Source organism: Chiloscyllium punctatum, chromosome 36 (assembly GCF_047496795.1).
Source record: "Chiloscyllium punctatum isolate Juve2018m chromosome 36, sChiPun1.3, whole genome shotgun sequence".
NCBI classification, from domain to species: domain Eukaryota; kingdom Metazoa; phylum Chordata; class Chondrichthyes; order Orectolobiformes; family Hemiscylliidae; genus Chiloscyllium; species Chiloscyllium punctatum.
The window spans coordinates 7,981,706-8,008,623 of NC_092774.1; the positions used below are offsets into that span (position 1 = coordinate 7,981,706).

Below are 26,918 nucleotides of genomic sequence, written 5' to 3' on the forward strand. Positions count from 1 at the left end.
GTTTAAACACTGCCATCTTTCTTATACCTTCCCCTCGTGCTATCAGCAACCATTTTATCCGTCTCATCTGCACTTCATCTGATTTCCTTTCAAATAGATCCCAACTACTTCCTCAAAGTACTTCTTGTCGGGAAGACAAGCACATTTCAACTTGTTCACTGGCTAAACACATCTCTTCAAATCATAATTGGACTGGTCTGTGTCACTTACGTTTGTTCATTTAAAATTATTGATCTGTAATCGTTTTCATGTGGAATATTCCTTTAGGGTGTTGGTTTGCTCGCTGAGCTGTAGGTTTGATATCCAGACGTTTCATTACCTGGATAGGTAACATCATCAGTGGCGACCTCCAAGTGAAGCGAAGCTGTTGGCTCCTGCTTTTTATTTATATGTTTGTCCTGGATGGGGTTCCTGAGGTTTGTGGTGATGTCATTTCCTGTTCATTTTCTGAGGGGTTGATAGATGGTATCTAGATTTATGTGATTGTCTATGGCGTTGTGGTTGGAGTGCCAGGCCTCTAAGAATTCTCCGTCATATCTTTGCTTAGCCTGTCCCAGGATAGATGGGTTTTCCCAGTTGAAATGGTCGTTTTTTTCCTCCGTGTGTAGGGCTACGAGGGAGAGAATGTCGGGTCTTGTTTGTGGCTAGCTTGTATTCGTGTTTCCTGGTGGCTAACTGTCTTCCTGTTTGTCCTACGTAGTGTTTGTGGCAGTCCTTGCATGGAATTTTGTAGACGACGTTGGTTTTGTCCATGGGTTGTACGGGATCTTTTAAGTTTGTTAGTTTTTGTTTGAGAGTGTTGGTAGGTTTGTGTGCTCCTAGGATTCTGAGGGTTCTTAGTAATCTGGTTGTCATTTCTGAAACTTCTTTGATGTATATTAAGGTGGTTAAGGTTTCCGGCTGTGTTTGGTCTGCTTGTCGTAGTTTGTCCTTGAGGAATCTGCGGACTGTATTTTTTGATTATCCGTTCTGCTTGAATACATTATATAGGTGGTTCTCCTCTGTTATCCGAAGTTCGCCACCTCACACTGCAACACAGACGAACGTCGGAAAGCGGAGGAGAACCACCTGTGCAACGTATTCAAGCAGAACGGATACTCAAAAAATACAGTCCGCAGATTCCTCAAGAACAAACCACGACAAGCAGACCAAACACAGCCGGAAACCTTAACCACCTTACCATACATCAAAGAAGGTTCAGAAATGACAGCCAGACTACTAAGTCCCCTCAGAATCGTAGTAGCATACAAACCTCCCAACACTCTCAAACAAAAACTAACAAACTTAAAAGACCCAGTACAACCCATGGACAAAACCAACGTCGTCTACAAAATTCCATGCAAGAACTGCCACAAACACTAAGTAGGACAAACAGGAAGAAAGTTAGCCACCAGGATACACGAACACAAGCAGGCCACAAAAAGACACGACCTTCTCTCCCTCGTAGCCCTATGCACGAAGGATAAAAACGACCATTTCGACTGGGACAATACATCTATCCTGGGACAGGCTAAGCAAAGATATGACGGACAATTCCTAGAGGCCTGGCAATCGAACCACAACGCCATAAACAAACACATAGATCGAGATGCCACCTATCAACCCCTCAGAAAACGAACAGGAAATGACATCACCACAAACCCCAGAAACCCCTTCCAGGACAAAAATATAAATAGAAAGCAGGAGCCAACAGCTTCGCTTCACTTGGAGGTCGCCACTGATGATGTTACCGATCCAGGAAATGAAACGTCTGGATATCAAACCTGCAGCTCAGCGAGCAAACCTATACCTCAACCTGAGCTACAAACCTTCACGAACCTTGGACTAATCCTGTCTATGTCCGAATCCTCAGGTCTTTGCTCCATTGTAAATATACCAGTGCAGTAACCTGTTAGTTTTCTCCATAGTAGACGAAGGAGCACGACTGTGCACGTTCTTTTATAACAGTTGTAATCTCTCAATTGTCGCATCATCCCCATAACGGCCTTCTCCATTGTGTTTTGTGTGTCTTCGTTCCCCATGTCAGATAGATACAAAAAGTGCATTCAAAAACTCAAATCTGCTCCAACGAAGCTCCAATAATTGCTGAAAGCAAGTCCTGTATTTGTCAAATGTAGTCCTAGAGAAATTAAAATCTTTATTTCAAAATTTAATTCTTCACAACGATGGAAGACACCAAGAGCAGACAGATAATGGAGGGCCACATCACCGCTGCTCCAGAATGTGAGAAATGCTTCGGTGCCTCTGAAACCGCCACAACATCGGACAACGAAAGCTGACATCATTGGCTGCATTTTGTTTGATTTCAACTCCTTTGTATAATGTGATAGGATCAACTGGTTCTGACGGCATCAATGTTTATGTTAAAGAAGAGAAAACATCAATGATGCGCTCTGATATGTAGAAAATGAATAGTAAACACAGGTTGCTTGTCACTAACTGACCAAAGAGACAATTTGAAAACTCACTGAATGTAGAGCTAACTTGATTTGTAACTGGGTTGAGATTCAGGTTAAGGTCAAACTGAGTTGACGGACAGCTTTCCTGTTTAATGATCTGTAATAAGTAGTTTCAGTGAAATAATGCAGTTGTTGAAATTAGATTGAGGTTCATTTTTTATGCACCATCACAAGTCAGTTCTGCAACAGGCAAAAATTTTCAAGTATCATACTATGTTAAAAGAATGCAAATTGAGATGGGAAAAGATACGAATTATCAGGAAAAACCGGACATCTCGCGTTTATTTTAAGGAAGCATGAGTAACTGAACCCAATTTCTCCGGCCAATTCCTCAGTATAGAGTTAATTTGCATCTCAAAGCTCACTCGTTAATTCTGAGCTGATGGGAGCAGTCACGTACAGACATGGTACGCTTGAAATTACTTTGTAAAGTGCTGGCAATCGATGTACATCTTTCCACAGTCTTTTTAGCTATTCAGCTTACTCTGTTCCAACCCTGTGTCTTTCATTAATACATCACGGTTTCAGTCAGCCACAAATTTCAGTCAGTAAGATTAGGGAGGGTGGTAAAAAAGGAGGGGGGGTGGCATTGCTAATTAGAAATGGTACAACAGCTGCAGAAAGGAAGTTTGTGGGGGATCTGCCTCTGGAGGTAGTATGGGCTGAAGTCAGAAATAGGAAAGGTGCAGTCACCTTGTTGGGTGTTTACTATAGGCCCCCCAATAGCAGCAGAGATGTGGAGAAACAGATTGGGAAACAGATTTTGGAAAGGTGCAGAAGCCACAGGGTCGTAGTCATGGGCGACTTCAACTTCCCAAATATTGATTGGAAGCTCTTTAGATCAAGTAGATTGGATGGGGCGGTGTTTGTGCAGTGTGTCCAGGAAGCTTTTCTAACGCAGTTAGTAGATTGTCCAACCAGAGGGGAGGCCATATTGGATTTGGTACTCGGTAATGAACCGGGACAAGTGGTGGGCTTGTTAGTGGGTGAACATTTTGGTGATGGTGACCACAATTCTGTGACTTTCACCTTGGTTATGGAGAGAGATAGGTGCGCACAACAAGGTAGATTTTACAATTGGGGGAAGGGAAATTACGATGCTGTAAAACAGGATTTGAGGAACATACGTTGGGAGCATAGGCTGTCAGGGAAGGATGTGGTGGAAATGTGGAACTTTTTCAAAGAGCAGATACGACGTGTCCATGATATGTATGTACCTATCAGGCAGGAAAGAAATGGTCGTGTGAGGGAGCCTTGGTTGACGAGGGAGGTTGAATGTCTAGTAAACAGAAAGAAGGAGGCTTACATAAGGTTGAGGAAACAGGGTTCAGACAGAGCAGTGGAGGGATACAGGATAGCCAGAAGGGACCTGAAGAAAGAGATTAGGAGAGCTAAGAGAGGGCATGAAAAATCCTTGGCGGATAGGATCAAGGATAACCCCAAGGCATTTTATGCGTATGTGAGAAACCTGAGAATGACGAGAACGAGGGTAGGTCCGATCAAGGACAGAACACTGTGTATTGAGTCGGAAGAGATTGGAGAGGTCTTGAACAAGTACTTCTCTTCAGTATTTACGAACGAGAGGGACCGTATTTTTTAAGAGGAGAGTGTGAAATGGACTGTTAAGCTGGAAGAGATACCTGTTAGGAAGGAAGATGTGTTGGACATTTTGAACAACTTGAGGATAGACAAGTCCCCCGGGCCTGACGGGATATATCCCACGATTATGTGGGAAGCAAGAGAGGAAATTGCAGTACCGTTGGCAATGATCTTCTCGTCTTCACTGGCAACGGGGGTGGTACCAGGGGACTGGAGAGTAGCGAATGTTGTGCCCCTTTTCAAAAAAGGGAATAGGGATAACCCCGGGAATTACAGGCCAATTAGTCTTACTTCTGTGGTAGGCAAAGTAATGGAAAGGGTACTGAGGGATAGGATTTACGAGTATCTGGAAAGACACTGCTTGATTAGTGACAGCCAGCACGGATTTGTGAAGGGTAGGTCTTGCCTTACAAGTCTTATTGATTTCTTCGAGGAGGTGACCAAGCATGTGGATGAGGGTAGAGCAGTGGATGTAGTGTACATGGATTTTAGTAAGGCATTTGATAAGGTTCCCAATGGTAGGCTTATGCATAACGTCAGGAGGCATGGGATAGAGGGAAATTTGGCCAATTGGATAGAAAACTGGCTAACCGGTCGAAGGCAGAGAGTGGTGGTAGATGGTAAATATTCAGCTTGGAGCCCAGTTACAAGTGGAGTTCCGCAGGGATCAGTTCTGGGTCCTCTGCTGTTTGTGATTTTTATTAATGACTTAGATGAGGGAGTCAAAGGGTGGGTCAGTAAATTTGCAGATGATACGAAGATAGGTGGAGTTGTGGACAGTGAGGAGGGCTGTTGTCGGCTGCAGAGTGACTTAGATATGATGCATAGCTGGGCTGAGGAGTGGCAGATGTAGGTCAACCCTGCCAAGTGTGAGGTTGTCCATTTTGGAAGAACAAATAAGAATGCGGAATACAGGGTTAATGGTAGGGTTCTTAGTCAGGTGGAGGAACAGAGGGATTTTGGGGTCTGTGTACATAGATCTTTGAATGTTGCCATCAGGTGGATAGAGTTTGTAAGAAGGCCTAAGGTGTATTATCGTTCATTCGCAGAGGGATTGAATTCAAGAGTCGTGAAGTGATGTTGCAGTTGTACAGGACTTTGGTTAGGCCACATTTGGAGTACTGTGTGCAGTTCTGGTCGCCTCACTTTAGGAAAGACGTGGAAGCTTTGGAGAGGGTGCAGAGAAGATTTACCAGGATGTTGCCTGGAATGGAGAGTAGGTCGTACGAGGATAGGTTGAGAGTTCTCGGCCTTTTCTCGTTGGAACGGTGAAGGATGAGGGGTGACTTGATAGAGGTTTATAAGATGATCAGAGGAATAGATAGAGTAGACAGTCAGAAACTTTTTCCCCGGGTACAACAGAGTGTTACAAGGGGACATAAATTTAAGGTGAAGGGTGGAAGGTATAGGGGAGATGTCAGGGGTGGGTTCTTTACCCAGAGAGTGGTGGGGGCATGGAATGCGCTGCCCGTGGGAGTGGTAGAGTCAGATTCATTGGCGACCTTTAAGTGGCATTTGGATAGGTACATGGATGGGCGCTTCATCTAGGTTAGAAATTCGACACAACATCGTGGGCCGAAGGGCCTGTTCTGTGCTGTATTGTTCTATGTTCTATGTTCTGTGTTCTAAATAATGGCTCGTGAAATTTCTCTGATTTTACATATGGTCAATATGAGCAGAAATTCGAGCCTTCCTCCAAAAACCTCTGGTCTGATAACAGAGCAGTCCAAGAATGTCGGTGCTTTATATCGAACCTGACGAGTGTTTTGTCACGTTTATGTAGTAACAGCAGTGGTCGAATGACTGTAACTAATGACCATCTCATAGTCTTGAAACGTCATTGCTGAAACCGATTCCTGAGAGACCGAGACTGCCGGGCCACGACCTCCAGAAATTTAGTAATATCATTATTATGGAACGGCACCTATTATCACCTGACAACGGAACAGTTGTGAAATTGAGAGAATGCATATCTAAAACAATGTTAGCGATGTCTTTACGTGGAACAGTGTGTACATTTTAGCATGTATTACCAGTTATGAGAGATGTTTTTTGTAAATAATGAATTTAAAGTAAAAGTCATTTTTGTCCGCTGTGAATACGAATTTGTACAAAACAAATTGACCTTGAAATTGTTCAATTCAAAAATTCATTTAATATTAAGCAGTATCCAGAGTTTCTGCTAGCTGATTGCTGGCCCAGTCACCAGGTGTATCCAAGAGATCCCTGCTCATTTATTCTCCAGATCCTGACATCAGAGGGACAGCATTCAATGGAGCGGAGACCAGGTCAGGAATGAGACTGAATGCCTCACCTTCAGTTATTTCAGTCTAGGATCTCCGTGGCATAACAAGAAATAATTCGTTTTGTTCTGGTTTCAGTTTGGAATGTTCATCAAAAATAATCTTTGCAGTGACATTTGAGCTCCCCACAGCGAAGTTGAGGAGGCACATTTTTTTTTTCAAAACCAGTGATGCACACAATACGCTAAGTGCATCATTTTGTATGAAATTAAGCGGGGAATAACTGCTATCTCAGGTAAGAATGGCGGATTATGACGAACACATTTGAAATGAGAAACTGTCAAAGCTGTTACTTGGGCATAAGCGCAGCCGATTCCGTGGTGTAATGGTTCGCATTCTAGACTTTGTATCCAGCGACCCAGGACATTGGTTAGGCCACTGCTGGAATATTGCGTGAAATTCTGGTCTCCTTCCTATCAGAAAGATGTTGTGAAACTTGAAAGGGTTCAGAAAAGATTTACAAATATGTTGCCAGGGTTGGAGGATTTGAGCTATAGGGAGAGGCTGAACAGGCTGGGGCTGTTTTCTCTGGAGCGTTGGAAGCTGAGGGATGACCTTATAGAGGTTTACAAAATTATGAGGGGCATGGATACGGTAAATAGGCAAAGTATTTTCCCTGGCATCCGTGAATCCAGAACTAGAGAGCATAGGTTTAGGGTGAGACGGGAAAGACATAAAAGAGACCTAAGGGGCAACGTTTTCACGCAGAGGGTGGTACATGTATGGAATGAGCTGCCAGAGGATGTGGTGGAGGCTGGTACAATTGCAACATTTAAGAGGCATTTGGATGGGTATATGAATAGGAAGGATTTGGAGGGATATTGTCCAGATGCTGGCAGCTGGGACTAGATTGTGTTGGGATATCTGGTCGGCATGGACGGATTGGACTGAAGGGTCTGTACATTTGTACATCTCTACGTCTTTATGACTCTAAAATAACATGTTGGCGTTCGTTATAGCGCGATTATTCATTATACCGTTTATTATATATCACAAGAAGCATTTCACCTTACTTCAATTGATGCTGCATCTTGTGGAAGCATCTTCTGTGATTCAGAGAGTGCAGACTCTCGATAAGTGACTGCGACAAAGCAGAATATGTCTGCTTGAAGGCGAGCAATTTCTTATTAAATATCCTCAGCCAAAATGGAACCAGTGAAAGTTGCAATTACATTAACGGCATTAACCTCGTTTATAATCAAGAGCTGTCACTAATATTGTTGAAGAAAAGTAGAGTTAACGTTTCAAGTTTGGTGTTTTGCCATGACGAAAGACCTCTTGAGCCCAAACGTTAACTCTTCTTCCTCAGATATTTCCAGACGTGCAGAGTTTATCCAGAACTTGCTATTTTGGTTTCAGATCATCAGCATTGCAGGTCTTCAATTTACATTGCGAAATAATTGTCTTAATTGGGACTGAATTTATGGACAGAGGCAACTGTGACTTCTATTCGAAGGCACATTTATGTGTTTACCCAAAAGCAGACAGCATCAAGCCGAATACTTCACCATTTTCGCGTTTGTTTAACAGATAAAACTTTCACTTTTAAAGACGATTACAGGAGATTGTAGTTTCCTCTGCGTTTTTAATAGAAACTCTTTTGCTGTGAACTGTTCACTTTTGCAACAACGGGAAGGGATTGAAATTCTCACTGAGAAACTTTGAAATAGAAAAGCAGAGTGACGGTGATCGAGACTCTAAGGAAATTTATGCATGCATAGATGGGGCCAGGCTGCCTGGAGAAGTTGTGGCTTATTTGGTTAAAGTACCCGTTCAATAGATACGAGATTGTGATTTCAAATCGATTTTTATATCTTAGGCTAAAGATCCTTTGTTTACGTTTCAAAGCGATCCTTTGAGTGCCATGTTGTTGATGTAACCAGGGTAATGAGGTAGAGTCTTCCAAAAGACACCCAAGGCTGTCTCGAGGCATATCCCAGAGAATTAGAAAACGATCAATATGACATCCTCACTCAAAAAGCGAGGGAGACAAAAATCAAAACCTCTATTTACAGGGCAATTAGCCTCACATCGACTTTGAGCAAGTATTTGAATCGATTGGTAAGAAACAGCGGCTCATTTGGAAAATTACAATCTAATACAACAGATTCAGCATGGCTTCTTGAAAGGGAAATTAAATGAATGACTCTTTTAATTTTTTTTAAGGAAGGCAAACTGAAGTCGATAGAGGGGAATCAGTAGACTCGTCGTTTTGGATTTCCAGAACATGTATCTCATGGTACTTCATAAAAGTCTAAGTCAGAATATAAGAACCAACATTTTTGGCAATACCACATTTTCATAAATACATAACTGTTTCATGGGCACGAAGCAACTAGAGGGGAAACGAAGTTCCTTTTCTTCAATCTACGAAGCAATGCCAAGTGGGGTTAAACAGGGATTAGTACTCCGGCCATGGAGTTGATCAGGTAAATGCTGACAGAAAGTTCCACTCATTACAGACTTAAGACAAGTGCGCATAGTCTAAGAATAAAGGGTTGCAAATTTAAGAGAGAGATAAGGAAGAATTTCTTCTTTCAGTGAAATGTAGAGAGTCATAGTAATAGAGCTGCACAGCACGGATTCAGACACTTCAATCCAACTCGTCCATGCCGACTAGATATCCCAACCCAATCTAGTCCCACCTGCCAGCACCTGGACCATATCCTTCCAAACCCCTCCGATTTGTATATCCACCCAAATGCCTTTTAAATGTTGCAATTGTACCAGCCTCCACCTCTTCCTCTGGCAGCTCATTCCATACAGGTACCACCCTCTGTGTGAAAAAGTCCCCCTTTTGTCTCTTGTATCTTTCCCCTCTCACCCTAATCTCTGCACTCTAGTTCTGAACTCCCCCATCCCAGGGAAAAGACTTTGTCTATTTATCCTATCCATGCACCTCATGAATTTGTAAACCTCAAAAAGGTCATTCCTCAGCCTCCAACGCTCCAGGTAAAACATTCCTAACCTATTCAACCTCTCCCTGTAGCTCAAATCCTCCATCCCTGCATCATTCTTCTAAATCTTTTCTGAACCCGTTCAAGTTTCACAACATCTTTCAGAGAGGAAGGAGACCAGAATTGCACAATATTCCAACAGTGGCCTAACCAATGTCCTGTACAGCCGCAACATGACATCCCAACTCCTGTACTCAATACTCTGACTAATAGAGAAAACCATACCGAATGCATTCATCCCGATCCTATCTACCTGTGAATCCACTTTTAAGGAGATATGAATCTGCATTCCAAGGTCTCTTGGTTCAGCAACACCCCCTAGGACCTTACCATTAAGTGTATAAGTCCTGTTAAGATTTCCTTTCACAAAATGCAGCACCTCACATTTATCTGAATTAAACTCCATCTGCCACTACTCAGCCAATTGGCCTATCTGATTAAGATTCCCATTGCAATTTGAGATATACTTCTTCGCTGTCCACTACACTCCCAATTTTGGTGTCATCTGCAAACTTACTAATTATACTTCTTCTGCTCACATCCTAAATCCTTTATATAAATGATGAAAAGTAGTGGAGCCAGCTCTCCACTGGTTACAGGCCTCCAGTCTGAAAAACAACGCTCCACCCACCACCCTCTGTCTTCTACCTTTGAGTCAGTTCTGTATCCAAATGGCTAGTTCTCCCTATATTCCATGAGATCTAACTTTGCTATTCAGTCTTCCATGGAGTGCCTTGTCGAATGCCTTACTGAAGTCCATATAGATCACGTCCACGGTTTTGCCTTCATCAATCATCTTTGCTGCTTTTCAAAAACTCAATCAAGTTTGTGAGACATGATTTTCCATGCACTAAGCCATGTTAACTATCGCTAATCAGACCTTGCCTTTCCAAGTATGTCTTTCAACATTTGCCACAGATATCTGTTGGAACATAGTGCCATTAACAGTGAAATTAACTTACTTTATAATACAGTCTGCAGCTCAAACAGAAATTTAAAATTGTATCAGTTACATTCAAAAAAATGTTTGGTGATCATTAATGGGATATGTAAACCTTCAATGTGTGCGATTTACTTTACTGAATTCCTTCATGAGGCGTGGGTTTGACCGGGGAAGGGAGCATTTGTTGTTCTTTCGTAATTACCCTCGAACTGAGTGCCCTGAAAATTTGCCAACTGAATTTAAATTCCCCAAGCCGGTCTGTTGACAGAAAGTTATCCTAAGATTCTGGCTTTGCTGGTGCAAGAAAATTACCACGACACCACCATCCGCCATTTCAATCTATATCGTTACATGTTGATCTGCGAAAACTTTTTCCATTATTTTTGTTTCGGATATGAAAGATATCGAACAAAATTTTTCAGATCTTATTTAAACTAACAGGAATGCCTTAACGTTTCGTCGAATTAGAAGACGAAATAGTGCTAATATCCATGTGTTAAGCAGCAGATCTACAGAATATTATTTCGCTGATTCTCTTCCCCAGCCGAACCATTAACCATTCTCCAAACCAGGATGGTAGAAGTGGAGCAGGTATTTGGAAATCTTGTGTCCCCGCTTAAACTTGAATCTGGATAAAATATGTCCACTCTGGAGCTCCAAATGGAGATGTATCGTATTGAAACATGATAAGTCATGGCTTTCGTGTTTTAAGAGGAAGTCACAGGCCGGAGACGGTATTGTCATTTTTCACACTCTGCCAGTTCCGATTGCAGCTGCAAGTGTTCTTGGAGAAGAAAACGGAAATTGCTTGGGAGGCTTAGCAGGTCTGCCATCCTTTATGGGAAGAATGTAGAGTTAATGATTTGGGAGCGATCCTTCCTGAAACCCGAGTGTTCACTCTGAATTTGCTCCAACGATGCTGTCAGACTTGCTGAGCTTTTCCAGTAAATTAAGACTTTGTCTCGGATTTCCAGCATCCACAGTTCTTTCAGTGTTATTGGAGAAATTGCTGCCGCCGTGCCATTCTTATCATTTATTGGATCAGCAAAGCAGTGGGGCAGGGATCTGTATTTCTGGTCACCCAAAGAATTTCCTGCACTGCAGATTACCAAGTGAGAAATCAAGATGGGGAAATGACTCATACCATTCCACGTCATTTCACCCATTCTCAGTAAATATCTTCTGAGATAAAGCTGGCTATTTGAATAAAAATTTCATTTTTAATTGAATAGCAGAAATGCTGGCGATCATGTCGATTGTCATTTTAAAAACTACTTTCCATGTGTTAGAATGGAGTCAACATGACCCAGCGAAACATCAATAAAATGATGATGTAAAAATGTCACACTGATCTACAACTGGAAAACATGTGATTCTGACACTTCTACACGCTGTTACAGTTGGAGCCCAAGGCTGCCTCCATAGTTCATATTTCAAAGCACTGGAAGCGATGTGCAGACGGGCAATATCATTACAGATCAAGTTTGTACATTGAATGTGGAACAAAAGCATTTGGGTATTAAGTTAAAAAAAAATCTGCAGCAGAATGCAAAGTCAATCAAAGCAGAGGCAGCCTTGTCTTGAAGGAAAAGTGCCTGTCCAAAACTTACACATTGAATTGATATCAGAAGTGTGTCTGCATGAGAGGAAAGAGCTCAAAAAAGGATCAAATATCAAGAAAGTCAATAATCAAGAAAGATAATTATAAAAAGGCACAAATAAAATGTTTCTGCACACGGCTGGAAAAGTATTATCGATCGATCTATCTATCTATCTATCTTGTTCTGCCCATCAACATCCTTTTTAGTATTGCACACGCACAAATTTAATGTGACTGTCTACAATTTGTCATCGTCCTACGATTTTGTGAAGTAAAGTTCTGCGACGATTAATCATTGAAATTTATGACTTCTAAAATCACTTTTGTTTTTCTAAAAGTCTTGCAACGGGGAGCATTTAACAGAAAGCAGACAGATAACACAATGTAACAAACTGTATGGCCAGATCCATTGCTTCTCTCACTGTGGCACAGTAATACACTGCAGCATATCGACCATTTTGTCCCTTCTAAAAATGGTTTTGAACTCCTCTGCTATATCAAACGATACTCACATTCCCCTGATGTATGCATCCGTTAAATTTCAGAAACACTGTCCGTGTTTGTTTTTTTTAAACCAGTCTACGTTTTCATCAGCACCAGTGCAGAACCTCCTGTTGAGTTCCACAGATTCCCCTTCCAGAGAAAGAACATCGTCAACCTGTGAGCTCTGGTTCTCAAACTGAACCGCTGTAACAAAAGCAATAAAACTGAAACACAACTCGATATTGAGTGATAGTAAAAAAAAGGCGTCTGATTAACAAACGAAACAGACTCTTTGCCAAGAACATCAGAGCTTGAAGTGTATAAGAGCTTTGTGGACCTTCCTATTCATGCCAATGAAGAGGGACAGGAGGCAGACACATCAGGCTCTGGTTTTCAGACCATGACTCGGTGTCCGTGCAAAGGACTCTCAGAAATGTTATTGTAGATAATTTTATTTTCCTCCGGCATGGCAAGAGGCCAATGCGGGGCATTCTCACAAACGGATTATTATGAGATTTTGACACCAGACTTCGTATAATGTCGCACTCAGGGATTATCTGTCTTTGCCTGGTTAAGCCACAATGGGATTAAGCATTAACTGTTTCCATCTCTCTGTCCCCCTTCTCACATAAACAGACTTTCTGTCACTCACGATCTCTCTCTGTCATTCGATAGCTGTCTCTCTCTCTACCTGTTTCTTTTTTTCTCGTCCCGTCTTCGTCTCTTTCACTCTCCGCACCCCCCACCCCACCCTAACACATTTTTCCTCTCTCTCTCTGATTGAGGACTTCATGCAGACATGTTATGAGTCAATGGTTCACTGCAATACCATGCGTCATTGTGGATTGACTGAATCTGACTTCTGGTTTCATTCAATATACCCAAATAAATACATTTTTGTTTCACTTCCAGCCTGGAATCAAAGTGAAAATTCCGCAATTGCATTCACGCTACTTTTTGGTCAATTTGAGATTATGATTGCATTTGTCCACTCCATTAAACTCTACAGTCATTCCTAAGATTTTTTTTTATTCACAGAAGGGATGTGGGCGTCACTGGCAATGCCAGCATTTCTTATCTGTCCCTAAAAGCCAGGACAGCAGTTCAGAATCAAACACGTTGCTGTGAGTCGGGAACTATATTTCATCCTGACCAGGTGAGGAGAGCAGTTTCCTTCTCTAAAGGGCATAATACTATTGCATTATTTTTTCAGTATTTGTTACCATGTATTTTATGGCAGAGAGAGTTTCTGTTTCAATAAGGCGTAGTTTCATCGTGTTGAAGCAGAAGTTGGTGCAAAGAATCAGAAGCAATGGGACACTACTAATACAGAGAAAAAACAAAAATAATCAGAGGAAGTTAATATCTACAGATTTCACTGCTTACTGTGAAGGTGTTATCTGCTGACAGAGCAATGAGTTCTGTATTTAGGAATTGCCTTCAGCGTCTGTATAAGTGAAGCCTGATCCTGGTTACACTTTAATGTAGACTAGGAGGCCAACACATTTCAAAATCTTGACATTTCATTTCCAAACATAAACTTAATACTAAATCTGCATTCCTCGCTAATAATATTGGACTTTCAGACTGATGAGTTGTTTATTTTTTAATCGTATGTGTGCATTCAGGAGTGTGCTTTTATTCCTTAAAAAATGAAACATTTTGTTTTTGTGACACAGTAACGCGTGGCAATGATTCACTGCCACAAGATCCATCTGAATCAATTGTCAGGAACGCTGAGTATATTTAATTATACCGCTGTCACCTGACAACATACACCGACAGAATCCGAGACTGAGACATCCAGTATCCCCGGAAAATTCTGAGATATTTCCTGAAGATAAACGGAGGATGATTACAAGTATCTGGAATTGCAGGTCAGAATCTCTTTTAACTTTCCCAAAGGTATGAAACTGATTGCTTTAGGTATCTTGAAGCTGTTGAACAGAAAGCACCATGAATTTTGAGCCCGGAAGTGCTCTCACTGATGCAGCCGACCAATAAAACAACAATTCCATATGCACAGTGCAGAGCAGCTGTGCAAATGTGAAATGACTGGAATCAAAGACAGCCTGGTTTGATTATCATCACGTGGAGATAAATGTGTTAAGCATGTTGTCATTGTTTGAAGCCGAATATCATGCAACATATTGTGAGCCGACAAATTGAATTTTGTTGTACCTTCTGTGCTTTGTAAGATTCTGAGAAGTAAGATAATACTGCATTTAGAAAGACAAGGATTGATTATGAATAGTCAGCATGGTTTTTTTTGCGTGGCAGTAAAGCCTCTGATAATGTTCCACATCGTAGGCTGTTGTGGAAGCTTCCTATGCATGGAATGTAGAGGGAGCTACAAAATAGTCTACACAATTGGCTTGATTGTAGGAAGCTTAGCGTAATGTTGGAAGGATGCTAGTTGGATTGGAGACCCGTGACAAGTTGAATGCCTCAGAGGTCAGCACTGGATCCCTTGCTGTTTGTTATCTGTATCAATGATTTGGATGAAGATGCATATGGGATTATTAGTCAGTTTACAGAGGGCACTAAATGAGGAGCTATCGTAGGTAGTGAACAAGTGTATCAGAAATTGCAGCACAACCTTGATCAGCTGGACAACTTGGCAGAGACATGGCAAGTGGACATAGATAAGTGTGAGGTCCTGCAAGTCTATGACAAACATAGACTGGAATCAGCTACATGGAGGTAAGTCTACATTTAGAAAGTGGGAGAACTTCTAAAAAGTATTTAATCAGTCCAGATCAGTGTGTTCTTTTCAGATTGAAGAGTAATCGCGCTCAGGTGCTGACCCTTGTGACAACTGACTTATCACAGCCTTCCATTCCAAGTGCAAGTTGTTTCTTCTCTGCAACAAATTCTCAAACCTTGCCAGTATATTATCACCGATCTTACAATTTAATCCTGAATACGGATAGCTTAGGTGTCTTTATATCTTGAGTTTTCTTAAAATACAAATACACCAGCTGCACTATCATTCTGTTCTGTATTCTATTAGTTGTCTCCTCGGAAAATGTGAAAACTTGTGCTGCTGCCATCTTGTCTACCAATTCTCTACTCTTTCTCCAATTGCAACAATTTCTCCGGTTAGAGGTTAAACGGGAATCATGTTCTCAGTTCAGGGGCATGTAAATATCTCAGGGGCAGTCCTGGAAGAAGAACAACGAAGACTTTCCAAGATGTGGACGGTCCAGTACTCTGGACCAGCATTTCGTACTCACAGAATATCATCAATGAAACCACACAGCTGACCTCCTAGATTATCCTCTGTGGACATGTACAGCGGCCGTCTGCATTCATACGATAACTTCAAAACGCCACCCTTTGTACGTCAGATTAATGTGGGAAGGGGTTTTCATATTAACTCAAGGACAGTGCCAGTCTCCCACAGCAGCCTCGAGCTTCTGGTCTGTACAAACCATCGACCAGAAGCTGGAAGTAGCATGATGAGATAAATGTTTCTTCTCTCTCTCTCTCTATCTCTCTCTGTAGCTGGTTACCGCGTGAGTACCGATTAAACAACCTGACATTGTTATCTTTTACCAAAAAACTCTCCGGGTCACTTGAAACAAACAAAAAACCTGTCTGGGCTTTCGCTCCACTGTTTGCCTCGGCATTAAACCCCATTAAAATCTCTCTACTTAATTTCTAGCATCTTTCTGTCAGTGAGAAGTACAGATTCCGGAAGTGGTGAACAGAAATTAGTACCACTCTCCCATCAGCAAAGTTTTCTCTGGTAGGTCATGGATTTTTTCTTTCCAAAAGGAGGATTTTTACAAGGCACAACGGCAACAAATAGGGAGTGGATCTGCGCAAGAGGGAGATTTGAAGCAGAAATAACGTTTTTGCTGGAAATTAAAGACACAGTTGATGATACCGCCACCTATTATTTTAATAGAGCAAACAGTGATGCAGGTCGGCCTTCGCAATACCAAAACTGCTTCTGCAAAACATCACAGAAAGCAGTGAACATCCTGAGTCCACGCCCTAAACAAGTCAAACTTCTCCTTCTCACTGCAACCTCGACAGTCCCATTTAGGAGGTCACGAGGTCAATTCACGGAATGGCAGGACTATCTTGCGTTGAAAGATTGGAGCGTCTGGGCTTTTATACCCTTGAGTTTAGAAGGCTGAGAGGGGATCTGATTGAGACGAAAAAGCTTATTAAAGGATTGGAAACTCCGGAGGCAGGAAGCATGTTTCCGCTGATCGGTGAGTCCCGAACCAGATGATATAGTTAAAAAAAAGGGTAGGCCATTTAGAACAGAGTTGAGGAGAGACTTTTTAACCCAGAGAGTGGTGGGTGTGTGAAATGCTTTGCCCCAGAAGGTTGTGGAGGTCAAGTCTCTGGATACATTCAAGAAATAGTTGGATAGAACTCTTAAGGAGAGTGGAACCAAGGGTTATGGGAATAAGGCAGGAACAGGAAACTGATTGTGGATTATCAGCCATGATCATAATGAATGGCGGTGCTGGCTTGAAGGGCAGAATGGCCTACTCCTCCACCTAATCGCTATTGTCTATTGTGTATAAAACTGAGATGTCGCTGTTAAAGTCTTGAGTTTCATAAGGGATGACGATTTCTGATAGTAATGTTTTTCTGAGATTGTTGTCAGTGAATCGATGTGGGGTGTGCCTGATCCCTTTTAGGATCAGGAACTGATCCCTATTAATGCAGGGTAAGCTATTTGGATGACGGATCATCGAATACAACTTGTAGTTAAACTGACCCCTTTGGTCGACATCAGTTATTCGATTTTCATTGCCATCATTTCTTAATGCATATTCGTATCAGATCCGAGGAAAAGATCAAATATTATTGGACTATGGAATATGTCTGTTGGCGCATGAAGTCTAACACAAAAACTGCACGAAACCTGCTAGAGTCCCACTTTCCAACATTCGACTCAAAGCTTTGAATGTTATGATTTTCCACTTCTCATCGAATGGATTTTTAAAAGGGTCAGATTTATCATCATCCATCGACCTCCCCGACGCATGCCCCTACAAACTTTCTTCAAGTGGGTTTGCATATATATTACAAACAACAGCAGATCCTGGCTCTGATTTTTGCCTCTGAACACTGGCGTCGAGTCACACAAACAGCATTTTGCTACCAGTCTTCTACCTTTAAACCAGTATTTCCTCCAACTTACCTTGCAACCCAGGATCATATATGCCTTTACCTTCTATATCAGTCACACGAGTGGAGCCTTCAAATACTTGGCTGAAATCAATCAACTGTACTGCCCTAATACATACACTTGGTCACCTCACAGATATTTGGTCATTTTAGGTATATTGAACCTGTCTGTGTATATGGCAAAGCTAACTCAAATCATCATGTGACTGTTCCAAAATGGAAAGATTTGCAATGATAAATTACAGATCTTTGCGTTGGATATCATTTTTCTGAAGCGTTATAAGATAATCTTCGGCTTGTGACCCTGTACAGTTAGATCTTACCCCAGTTATATGTAGAATACTGTCAAGCTGGAGAGGGTTCAGAAGATATTTGCCATGATGTTGTTGCCGGGTACAGAAGGTTTGAATTATAAAGAAAGGCTGGATAGGTTGGGATATTTTACAGTGGTGCATAGGAGCTTGAAAGGCGATCAGATAGAAGTTTATTTTTTAAAACATGAAATAAATAGATACAGTAAATGGTAGTTGTCTTTTCCCTCGGATGGGCGATTTGAAGATGAGAGGGCCTATTTTTAAGGTGAAAGGAGAACAGTTTAAAAATAGATAAGAGACAAATCATTCACACAGAGGGGGACTCATGCGTGGGGTGAACTTCCAAATGAAGTTTTCGATGTAGGTACAAATACAACGTTTGGATGTCTTTTGGATTATTGCATGAATAGGAAATGCTTGATGAGATCATGACAAGGAACAGGCACGTGAGAGTAGGCTATTTTGAGATTATGTTCGGCATAGACTGGTCAAAGGGTCTGTTTCCTTGCTTTATGACTCTATGACTCTCCAACTCTCTCATTCTATGAAGTAGGAATTATAATACATGGTGTTGCAAGAATGTTATTCTTACGTTGTTCGAATCTCAATTCTCTTATAATGTAGCAAGACACAATCTGCTTCACTGAGTGTTGTGTTGAATTATAGTTTATCATAATTTACTAAGGCTAATTTCTTGCACTGTTTTTATGATAATGCTGAAGAACTAATTCATACGGTTCATATTTAATCGTAATTATTTTATAAAATCAAAGAAAAATTCATTCATTGCAGGAATGTCCGTTTTGCTAAGTGCAGTATAGTCAGTCTCCAGTGAATTGTACGCATTATTCATATGATCGTAGCAAATAATTGCAGAAAAGTTTGAAAGATTCAAATGAGTATATGCAGCATTTAATCTGTATTGCATTTTCTTTTTTGGCTCATCGGTTTTGTAACAATTGGGTAATCGTATTTCTCATACGTTAGTGACTAGTGTTCAGAAGAGCCAGAAATCATATGATTGAAATGTATAAGATCCCAAATTTTCTTGACAAGTTGGATGCATTAACAACAGTTAGTCGTGGGTCCGAACCCAGAACGAGTGGTTACTTTTTTTTCCAAAATCGACATCTTCTTGTAGAATACACGAGAGGAGTTTACTTTTCTCTCAGATGGTTATGCGAATTCGGAAATCTGCCACGTAAGTACGTGAATGCGGGTAATTGAGTATTATTTTAAGGCAGAGACAAAACCATTCTTGCCAGACAAGGGAATCGAGTGCTCTTGCAGAACGACAGACATGAGGAATCTGAAAGACAAACAGATCAGCTTTGTTCTTCTAAAATCATCGATTAGGATTCAACGACCGAATCTGTATCTAATTCATAATTCCGGATGTCTCCAAGAAAGTCGCGGTGTATTGCTTATTTCTACATTCCATCGTGAAAGTAAAGTTCAGCCTCCTTCTTCGATCACTGAATTCAAATTGTGGAGATGCTTTCCAGCAGCATTACCAAGATATCTGATAACAAACGAGATCAAATGTCAGGGCACATTTGACATAAAGTTTGGTCAACCAATTAGAATTATCAGAATATCTTAAAGAAAGAAGACATTTCTGACCACTCGAAGAACGAAATTCCACAGATCAAGATCTTGGTACCTAAGGACACAGGTGGAACATTTATTTTCAGTGTAAGTCAAAATTCTACCATTGTAGAATGGTCAACCTTTGTGATCATTGAAAAATGAATAAGGTCAGGGAAGTCACAACTATCGTGGTACTTGGAAATTCGACGGAAGCGGTTATTGAAACTGAGAGATTCTCACTTGACAAGTATATGCAGTTCACTTAACAAATTGTTCTTTGCTGAATGGACCTTGATGAAAATAGCATGGACCACAATTTGTCTATGTTTGGGTTTCACACAACAGTTGGAACAGTGGAATACACTCAGTGGCAACGAGCAGAGTTTTCTTTTGCCATTCACTGATTGAAGTGACTCATTCACAATTGTTTAATCCACAATTGAATGCTGGCAAAAGATGTTAGCCTTGGAATGATCAGAATTGGGACGTTTGAAAGTAAAATTTCAGGAGGGTTTCAATCAGATTTCGATGAGGTAATATGTACTGTTTGATGACAGCTCAGTAATGTCCCTTTTCTCTCCAAGCCAACTTGGTAATGATTGCAAATTCATCTGTGGGACGATGTTAATGCTGCTGGTGCATCAACTGGTATCTGATGGGGGATGGTGTAACTTATTTCCATGTCAACACCACTGTCGTCATGATCAACAGGATTAAAGGCATCTACGTTCTTGCAAGTTTCCTTTTCACCATTCCCTCGTATATGGTCAATAATGTTCTTGTAATCGCAATTCGGGATTGTTCAATTTGGCTGATGGTGGCCTTCACTGTTGAACGATATGTGGACATCTGCTGACAGAAACTGAAGACCGGATACTGCAAGGTGAAAACTGCACTGCTAGCCAAATGAATAGTTTGTCGACTGAGCAGCGTCAAGAAAGTCAATTTCCAACTCAATTACAGACTCTTGAACATCTTGAATAGCATGTCTGATTCTCTAGTATCAGGTCTAGTTTTTACACGTCACGTGATTGGCAGGGCTACCACAACTGCACAACATCTCTACACCATTTTTGGCATTCCTCCTCATTCTGCCCTCCAATGCTGTGATCGTCAAACATATCTTTGCAGTCAGCCAAGCCCGAAGGAGGTGTTTCTAAATGATAACCATAAAGATCTGGAGCTGTCCAACCACAAGTTATCAATTATTCTGTACTTCGCTGTCTCTCTAAGCTTCCTCACTCAATAGACCAGTTATGTTGGATATGATCTTTACGTACATATTCTAGATGAACTCCACATAAGTGGTCTGGATTTCAATGACCGCAGTAAATCCTTTAAGACAAGATGAATATCTTCCCAGTACACAGCTCCTGCAATAGTGTCTAATTGGTAATCAAGAAAAGGTTCAGAGCGGAGTCGAGAAAACTGCTATTCTGTTTTAATGTCACCGTCATTCCTTCCATGAAACTCTGAGAAATAAATAACATTTTCAAATACCGTCAACCAAACTTAATTGTTCTCTCCTTCTTTATGCTGTTTGTTCTCGATCCGGGTGGCTCACCTGAAATTCATTTTATTCACGTGAATTATAATGTGAAAGTGTCAAATCTCACTTTAAATATATAAAATCAATATTTCAACCCCTTACCCAACAACACAATGATGATAGCCAATGCAGCACGGATATGACGTTGTTGGAATTATAATCGCTTCAAACGAGACTGAGGTCCATATTGACTTTAGGATCAATTCGAGGGAATGTCTTAAATGAGCAACATAAGGTGGTTTGCATGATGTGGACCGATAATATTCCACAATTGTCACTGCAGAAGTCGGTTGACTACTCTTTGAACGAAATAGAATGTGGATGAGAAGGAGAAGTCCTTTGCTCTTAAAGAAATCAATGTTCGCATCAAATCTGCTGCCTTACTGGAGGCTGGACTAGTGGAGGCAATATTTTCTGAAAGTCATTTATAATCGTTTAAATGAAAATTCTGTGATCGTGTTTTGTAATGATAAATATATTGCTTACCAGTTTCACAGCAAACTATTCATGCAGTTATTGTTTCACAAGATCACAAGAAACATGTGGGTAGTTAGAAAAAGTGTAACCACAGTACAGCGACTCATTGCCTAAGTGGTGAGTAACATGGTTTCACTGCTGCTTCACCCGGGTTTGATTATAACATCGAGCTACTGCCTGTGTGGAGTATTTACGTTCTCCCCGTGTCTGTGTGGGTTTCGTCCAGGTGCTCCGGTCTACTCCCACAATTCAAAGATGTTCAGTGTTGTGCAGATTAGGTGCACTAGTCAGGGGAAATACAGAGTAGGGGAATGTGTCTGGGTGGGTTACTCTTCGCAGTGTCGCTATGGATTTGTTGGGCCAAGTTAACTCTTTTCACACTATAGAGGTTCTATGATACCCCTGACTAAAAATGACACTTTCAGGTTTGACTGAAGTGCCAGGAAGTGAAATGACTGTAGAACAGTGCAAATGTTGCGCCTTTATGTATTCAATGAGGCATGTTGATATACTTAGTGCCGTTCTTGAATTGCACCACAAAATATCGTGCAATTTAGCAAAGGATGCTGATGTAGTGATATGCCACTGGATTAGTAACATTTCAGCAGGGTGGGTTAAAATGGCAAATGGCAAAAAATTGAATTCGGGGATAAACAAAGTTTAGTCCAATGAAAGCCAAATAAGTGCTGCTTTTTGTTCATTAAATAATAATAAAGACACATCTAGTTTAGTAATGTCCTTTAGGCGAAGAATTATCTGCTCTTTCCCAGTCTGGCAATCGTTTTACTTCAGCCCAAATCTTTATTTACTTTGTCCAATGTAGGGGAGGCTATACTTCATAAGGTGAATACAATACACAAGATTGTAGGAATTACAGTTGAAATCATGCTTCAATCTTCAATCTTTGCATGCGGAGCAGGGAGGAGGTGAGGGGGGTAGTTGTAGTAATTTTTGCTGTTACATGGGATGTGGGGTTGGTGTTATTGGTCAAGGAGTGGCCTCGGGTGTCGCTGCGAAATGCAGACGGGGGAATTGAACGAAAGATGAGTTTTTTGGGTGTTCTGATGCAGTTGTCTGAAATCACGGACAACAATTCATTGAATGCAGACACTTATTGAATGAAAATTAAGAACAAGTGGTGTGCCTTTGAAGGCCCTGTTAAACACAGTAGCCTGGGAACCACTGTTATGAAAGAAGAAAGCCATGTCATTAAGAGAGCACGCTCTGCCAATCGAAGGGGAGGGCTGGTGGATGGGGATTGTTTATTCCTCTCGAGCACTAAGAAGCTGGAAGCTCTCAGTCCATCCTGGTGGGGAAGTGGAAGTGTAGAGGGAAAGAACAGGGTGAACAAAAGGCAGCTATGACTGGCAAATAGGACGTGACAAAATGGCCAAGGGCATCAAATGAATCATGGATGCAGGTAGTCAGCGTCCAAACATGTGAGAGAGGATGGAGTCAAGGTAGTTCAGTGGGGCAGGAACAAGTTGGTACAATGGGCCAACAGTGGCAGTCTTGTTTATGGAATTTGGTGCGGAGTTGGTTCTATTACAGCATGAAACATTTAAACATTTCACAGTCAAAATAATATGTAAACTATTATGGCAAGCAAATTCACATCATATTTGAGAAATGGCAATGAGGGAAGACACAATTTCCCAATATTGATTCAATCACGACTTAGCATATTCAAATTAGTGGAACTTTCAAAATAATTGTAAATGGCAACGCGGAATGGCAGAGTTCAATTCAGTCGTTTGTCAAAAAGTGAAATGAGGATATCAACATTTTCGATGTGCAAATGGAAGACATGGAAATTTCAGTTAATTAGGTTGTTCATTGAAATGTAGCTAAAGTGCTTGTTGTTCACGAATCGTACCTTTGGAGACTCTTGCTCAAAATAAATGAGGCAAGATTTGAAATTCGCAGAAACTGCAACTATAGATTCGGGAACTTCCTTAACTTCTGAAAGACGATGCATGAGCCAGTCATTGCCCCATTCTTTGCCATTTGTTATCCCCTTCTCGCTGTAATTGGTGCCCTTGGTAAGCTTTCAATCACCGATAAGTTTTATTTATGTCTGTAAATCACCAAATGTGTTCTATCTTACCTTTTGTGGTGGGCTACATTATTGTGTAACTTTCAGCGCTCTTTGAATGTTTGGAGCCAGCACCTGCCTATAGTATGCACAGGTGCATTATATGTTACAAAGTTTTATGCTAAGTATGCATAGAAATTGTAATTTCATTGTGCAACAATGCATGATATTAACTAATGTTTCATAAGCAATTTCTAGAAATTCCATTTGCTATGTAATTGAAATCTACATTATAATACATGTTTTGCATGAATATTAAAATGTAAAGTGTTTAAAAGTCAAGTAAAATTCCAATGTGGTAATATACGAAGTGCTTTTCATGTTTTGTTGAGAAATTGCTATCTTAGGTTCGTAAACCACGAATCAAAATGTATTATTAGAACGAAATTGTTGTAGTAGACGAGCGCAAATTAAATCTGCATTTAACGATCACAGTAATTTTTATTGCAGGTCGGACATAATGATTACAAACTAATAAGTTTCCAATTTGTAGTGTCATCAATATTATGTCAGAAAGTGTTTCGGGATTTGTTTGCAAGTTATGATTGTTTGGAAGAGATTTTAATTTGTTATGGAATCTGTTGTTGTCATTAGGAGATATTTGACCATATTTGCATTTCGTAAAGGAATATGGCATTAAAAAATAGAAAATCTAATGATGACGATGTGCTTAGTGTGGTGGGTACCAAATACCATCTTCACTCATGCACTTTAAAAGAACAAAAGTTACTGTTGTTACCGACTCTTGCCCATATGTGGCAGCAGACAGGCAGAAATCTGGTTGATGATAAACTGATGTTTGAAATAGCCGAGCAAGCCATGATTTGGAGAGCAATAAGGAATAAGGTACACATGCTGGTGTAGCTGTGAACAATAAGTTAGATTATAATGAACAACCTAAAGAAGAAAAGAGAAAGGTAAACAATGAGGGGCGACATTGAAGAAGGTTTCCAGAGATTAGTCCGTCTGTAGATAAACATATAACCACTGATAGATTGATTGATATGTGTAAAACGCCATATTGCAGAATTGCAGATAAATCGAGACCTTTTGCGGTGTGAGGAGTGATCCTACCTCTGGCTGTAACTGAAAATTCAAAGCTTGGATTATTAAAATCCGGCATTGCCAGACAGGAAACAAATATATTGCCTTGAAAAGATGGATGATAGTATTAATAAAGAATTGGATAAGTCAAAATGATTTTGTGTTTTATTAAACTGGTGAGTTTCGCAATGATTTGACTCATTGGAAACAGAACTGAATTTGCACTCGGTCCGACTGGACTGACGAACGTATGTACACATGTTTAATTCATGACTGAATGTTGAATAAAACCAACAACTTTGTAATAGTAGGAATCATGATGTAATAAAAGGATGTACGAAGATGGAGAGCTGAGGTTTTCAGTCACGAAATAGGTAGGGTTATTAACTGGTGCTTGGGATTCATTCTGTCATATATCTATCTCTACTGTCCTCATAGCAAACTCGTTGGCGATTGTGGTCCTGTGTCAAAGAAAATGTGGGCTCTCTCTCTGCATCACATTTTACCTCGTGGCAATCACAATAGCAGACTTCCTTGTCATTATGGCTGGCTGTGTGCTCAACCGTATTGGTGGTATCTACTTCAGAAACAGTGTCTTGTCCACCACCCCTGCGTGTACAGTCACCAGTGTGATGGTCTATGCTACACGAGATGGCTCTGTCTGGCTGACAGTGGCTTTCACCATTGACCGTTTTGTGGCCATCAGCTGGCAGAAGCTGAAGATCAGATACTGCACCAAGAAAACTGCAACTCTGGTAATAGGAATGATTTGTTCTCTGAGCTGTGTCAAGAATGTCCCTTTCTGCTTAGTCTCTCAACCGCTGTACATTGTGGACGGGGTGCCCTGGTTCTGTGACATTAATCCAATCTATTACACTTCGTCCTTCTGGAAGGTCTACGACAAGCTGGATCAGATTTTAACACCACTTCTCCCTTTCCTTCTCATTCTGCTTCTCAACACATTAACTGTAATACACATCTTAAAAGCTAGCAGAGCCCGCAAAAGACTTTGGGGTGAAGGTGACCGTGCAGACCCAGAGATGACCAATCGCAGAAGATCCATTGTCTTGCTCTTTGCCATCTCGATCAGTTTCCTCCTCCTTTGGGCCACTTATGTGGGGCGTTACCTTTACGTGCAATTGGTAGGTGAAGGTTACTTCAACGGCTTGGATTCCAGTAAGCCTGATATTATTCTTCAAGAAACAACCAACATGCTACAGATCCTTAGTTCCTGCAACAATGTCTTCATTTATGTGGTTTCCCAGACCAAATTTCGAGAAGAGATGAAAAAGCTGCTCATGTGTCCTTTCACTACCATCACTAATTTTACATGGTGAAACCTTCCATGGATAACAAAATAGAAACATTTACCGATGTTTTTTTCTCTTTCATCACAGAGGCACAGTTCACCATGGTCTCTTTCAAACGAGAATAAAATAGGATCCTGGGCAAGCTCTTATACTCATTACCTGTAAGGAGTATTCTTGAGCTCTGATGTTTACTATTCCAACTATCGAAATCTTCTGAAGTTGTAGAGGTTTTAGATGTGATAATAATCCATAGTTTGCGTCTCTAAACACAACTTGAGGACTCCAAGTATTGTCAGGCAGTGCTTTATAACCTATCTACGTATGTATGTATGCATGTATCTATTTATCTATCTCTTTATTTATCTACCTATTACATAAATATATATTTGTTCGTTCATTTTTTGGTTAATCGGTTAATTAATTGGATTAGTATTTATATATCCTCCTTTATCCATTTATTCTTCAATGTTTTTGGAACAATGGTTACAATCTATTTGAAAATCTGGAACATTATGAAGAAGAAGACATCGAAATGTTGGTTCAAGCGTTTCAACTTGCCTCATAAATGAGTCATTCAGATTTATTGATGTCTGTTTACGTGCTCTACAATCAGCATTATTTTGAAAAATCCAGGAACTGTTTGTCAATTAATAATATCAAATGTAGATCTTTCTTTTTCTGCCTTACCCTTGCAGTTGTAACAATGATTCCTCGTTATGTTCAATCACACTATGATAGTCGTATGTTGTGATCTGCCTCCATTGCATGCAAAATCAAATTTTCGCATTACTTTTGTAGATATGATAATAATAAATTAATTCAAATCAAGCATCAGCAGTTTGTTCCCAATTGCATCATAATCACTCATATTCATTTCAACTCCTTCTCTGAATTAAGTGTTATTTACATCTTTGTTATTTTGTTTCAAAACTAATTTAGATTTGATGCTTTTCTTTTCTCTCGCGTGTGTGTGAGTTCAACAGAAGTGGCACTTTAAATTCATGCCTACATCTGAAACTGACAGATTGCTAGTTTGCT

The 26,918-nt window shown here is 40.6% G+C and overlaps 1 protein-coding gene across 1 annotated transcript; it reads left to right on the forward strand.

Moving 5' to 3' along the window:
* The first annotated feature begins 2,165 nt into the window (after window positions 1–2,165).
* On the forward strand, window positions 2,166–25,907 carry LOC140459964 (probable G-protein coupled receptor 139). Its single transcript, XM_072554388.1, has 2 exons — window positions 2,166–2,223; window positions 25,009–25,907. The coding sequence occupies exons 1-2, from the start codon at window positions 2,166–2,168 to the stop codon at window positions 25,905–25,907; spliced, it is 957 nt and encodes a 318-aa protein (XP_072410489.1).
* The last annotated feature ends 1,011 nt before the right edge of the window (window positions 25,908–26,918 follow it).

Coding starts and splice junctions, on each gene's coding strand:
- LOC140459964 (XM_072554388.1), top strand. CDS start 2,166: ATGGAAGACACCAAGAGCAGACAGATAATGGAGGGCCACATCACCGCT. Junction 2,224..25,008: donor CATCACCGCTGCTCCAGAAT/GTGAGAAATGCT, acceptor CTGTCCTCATAG/CAAACTCGTTGGCGATTGTG.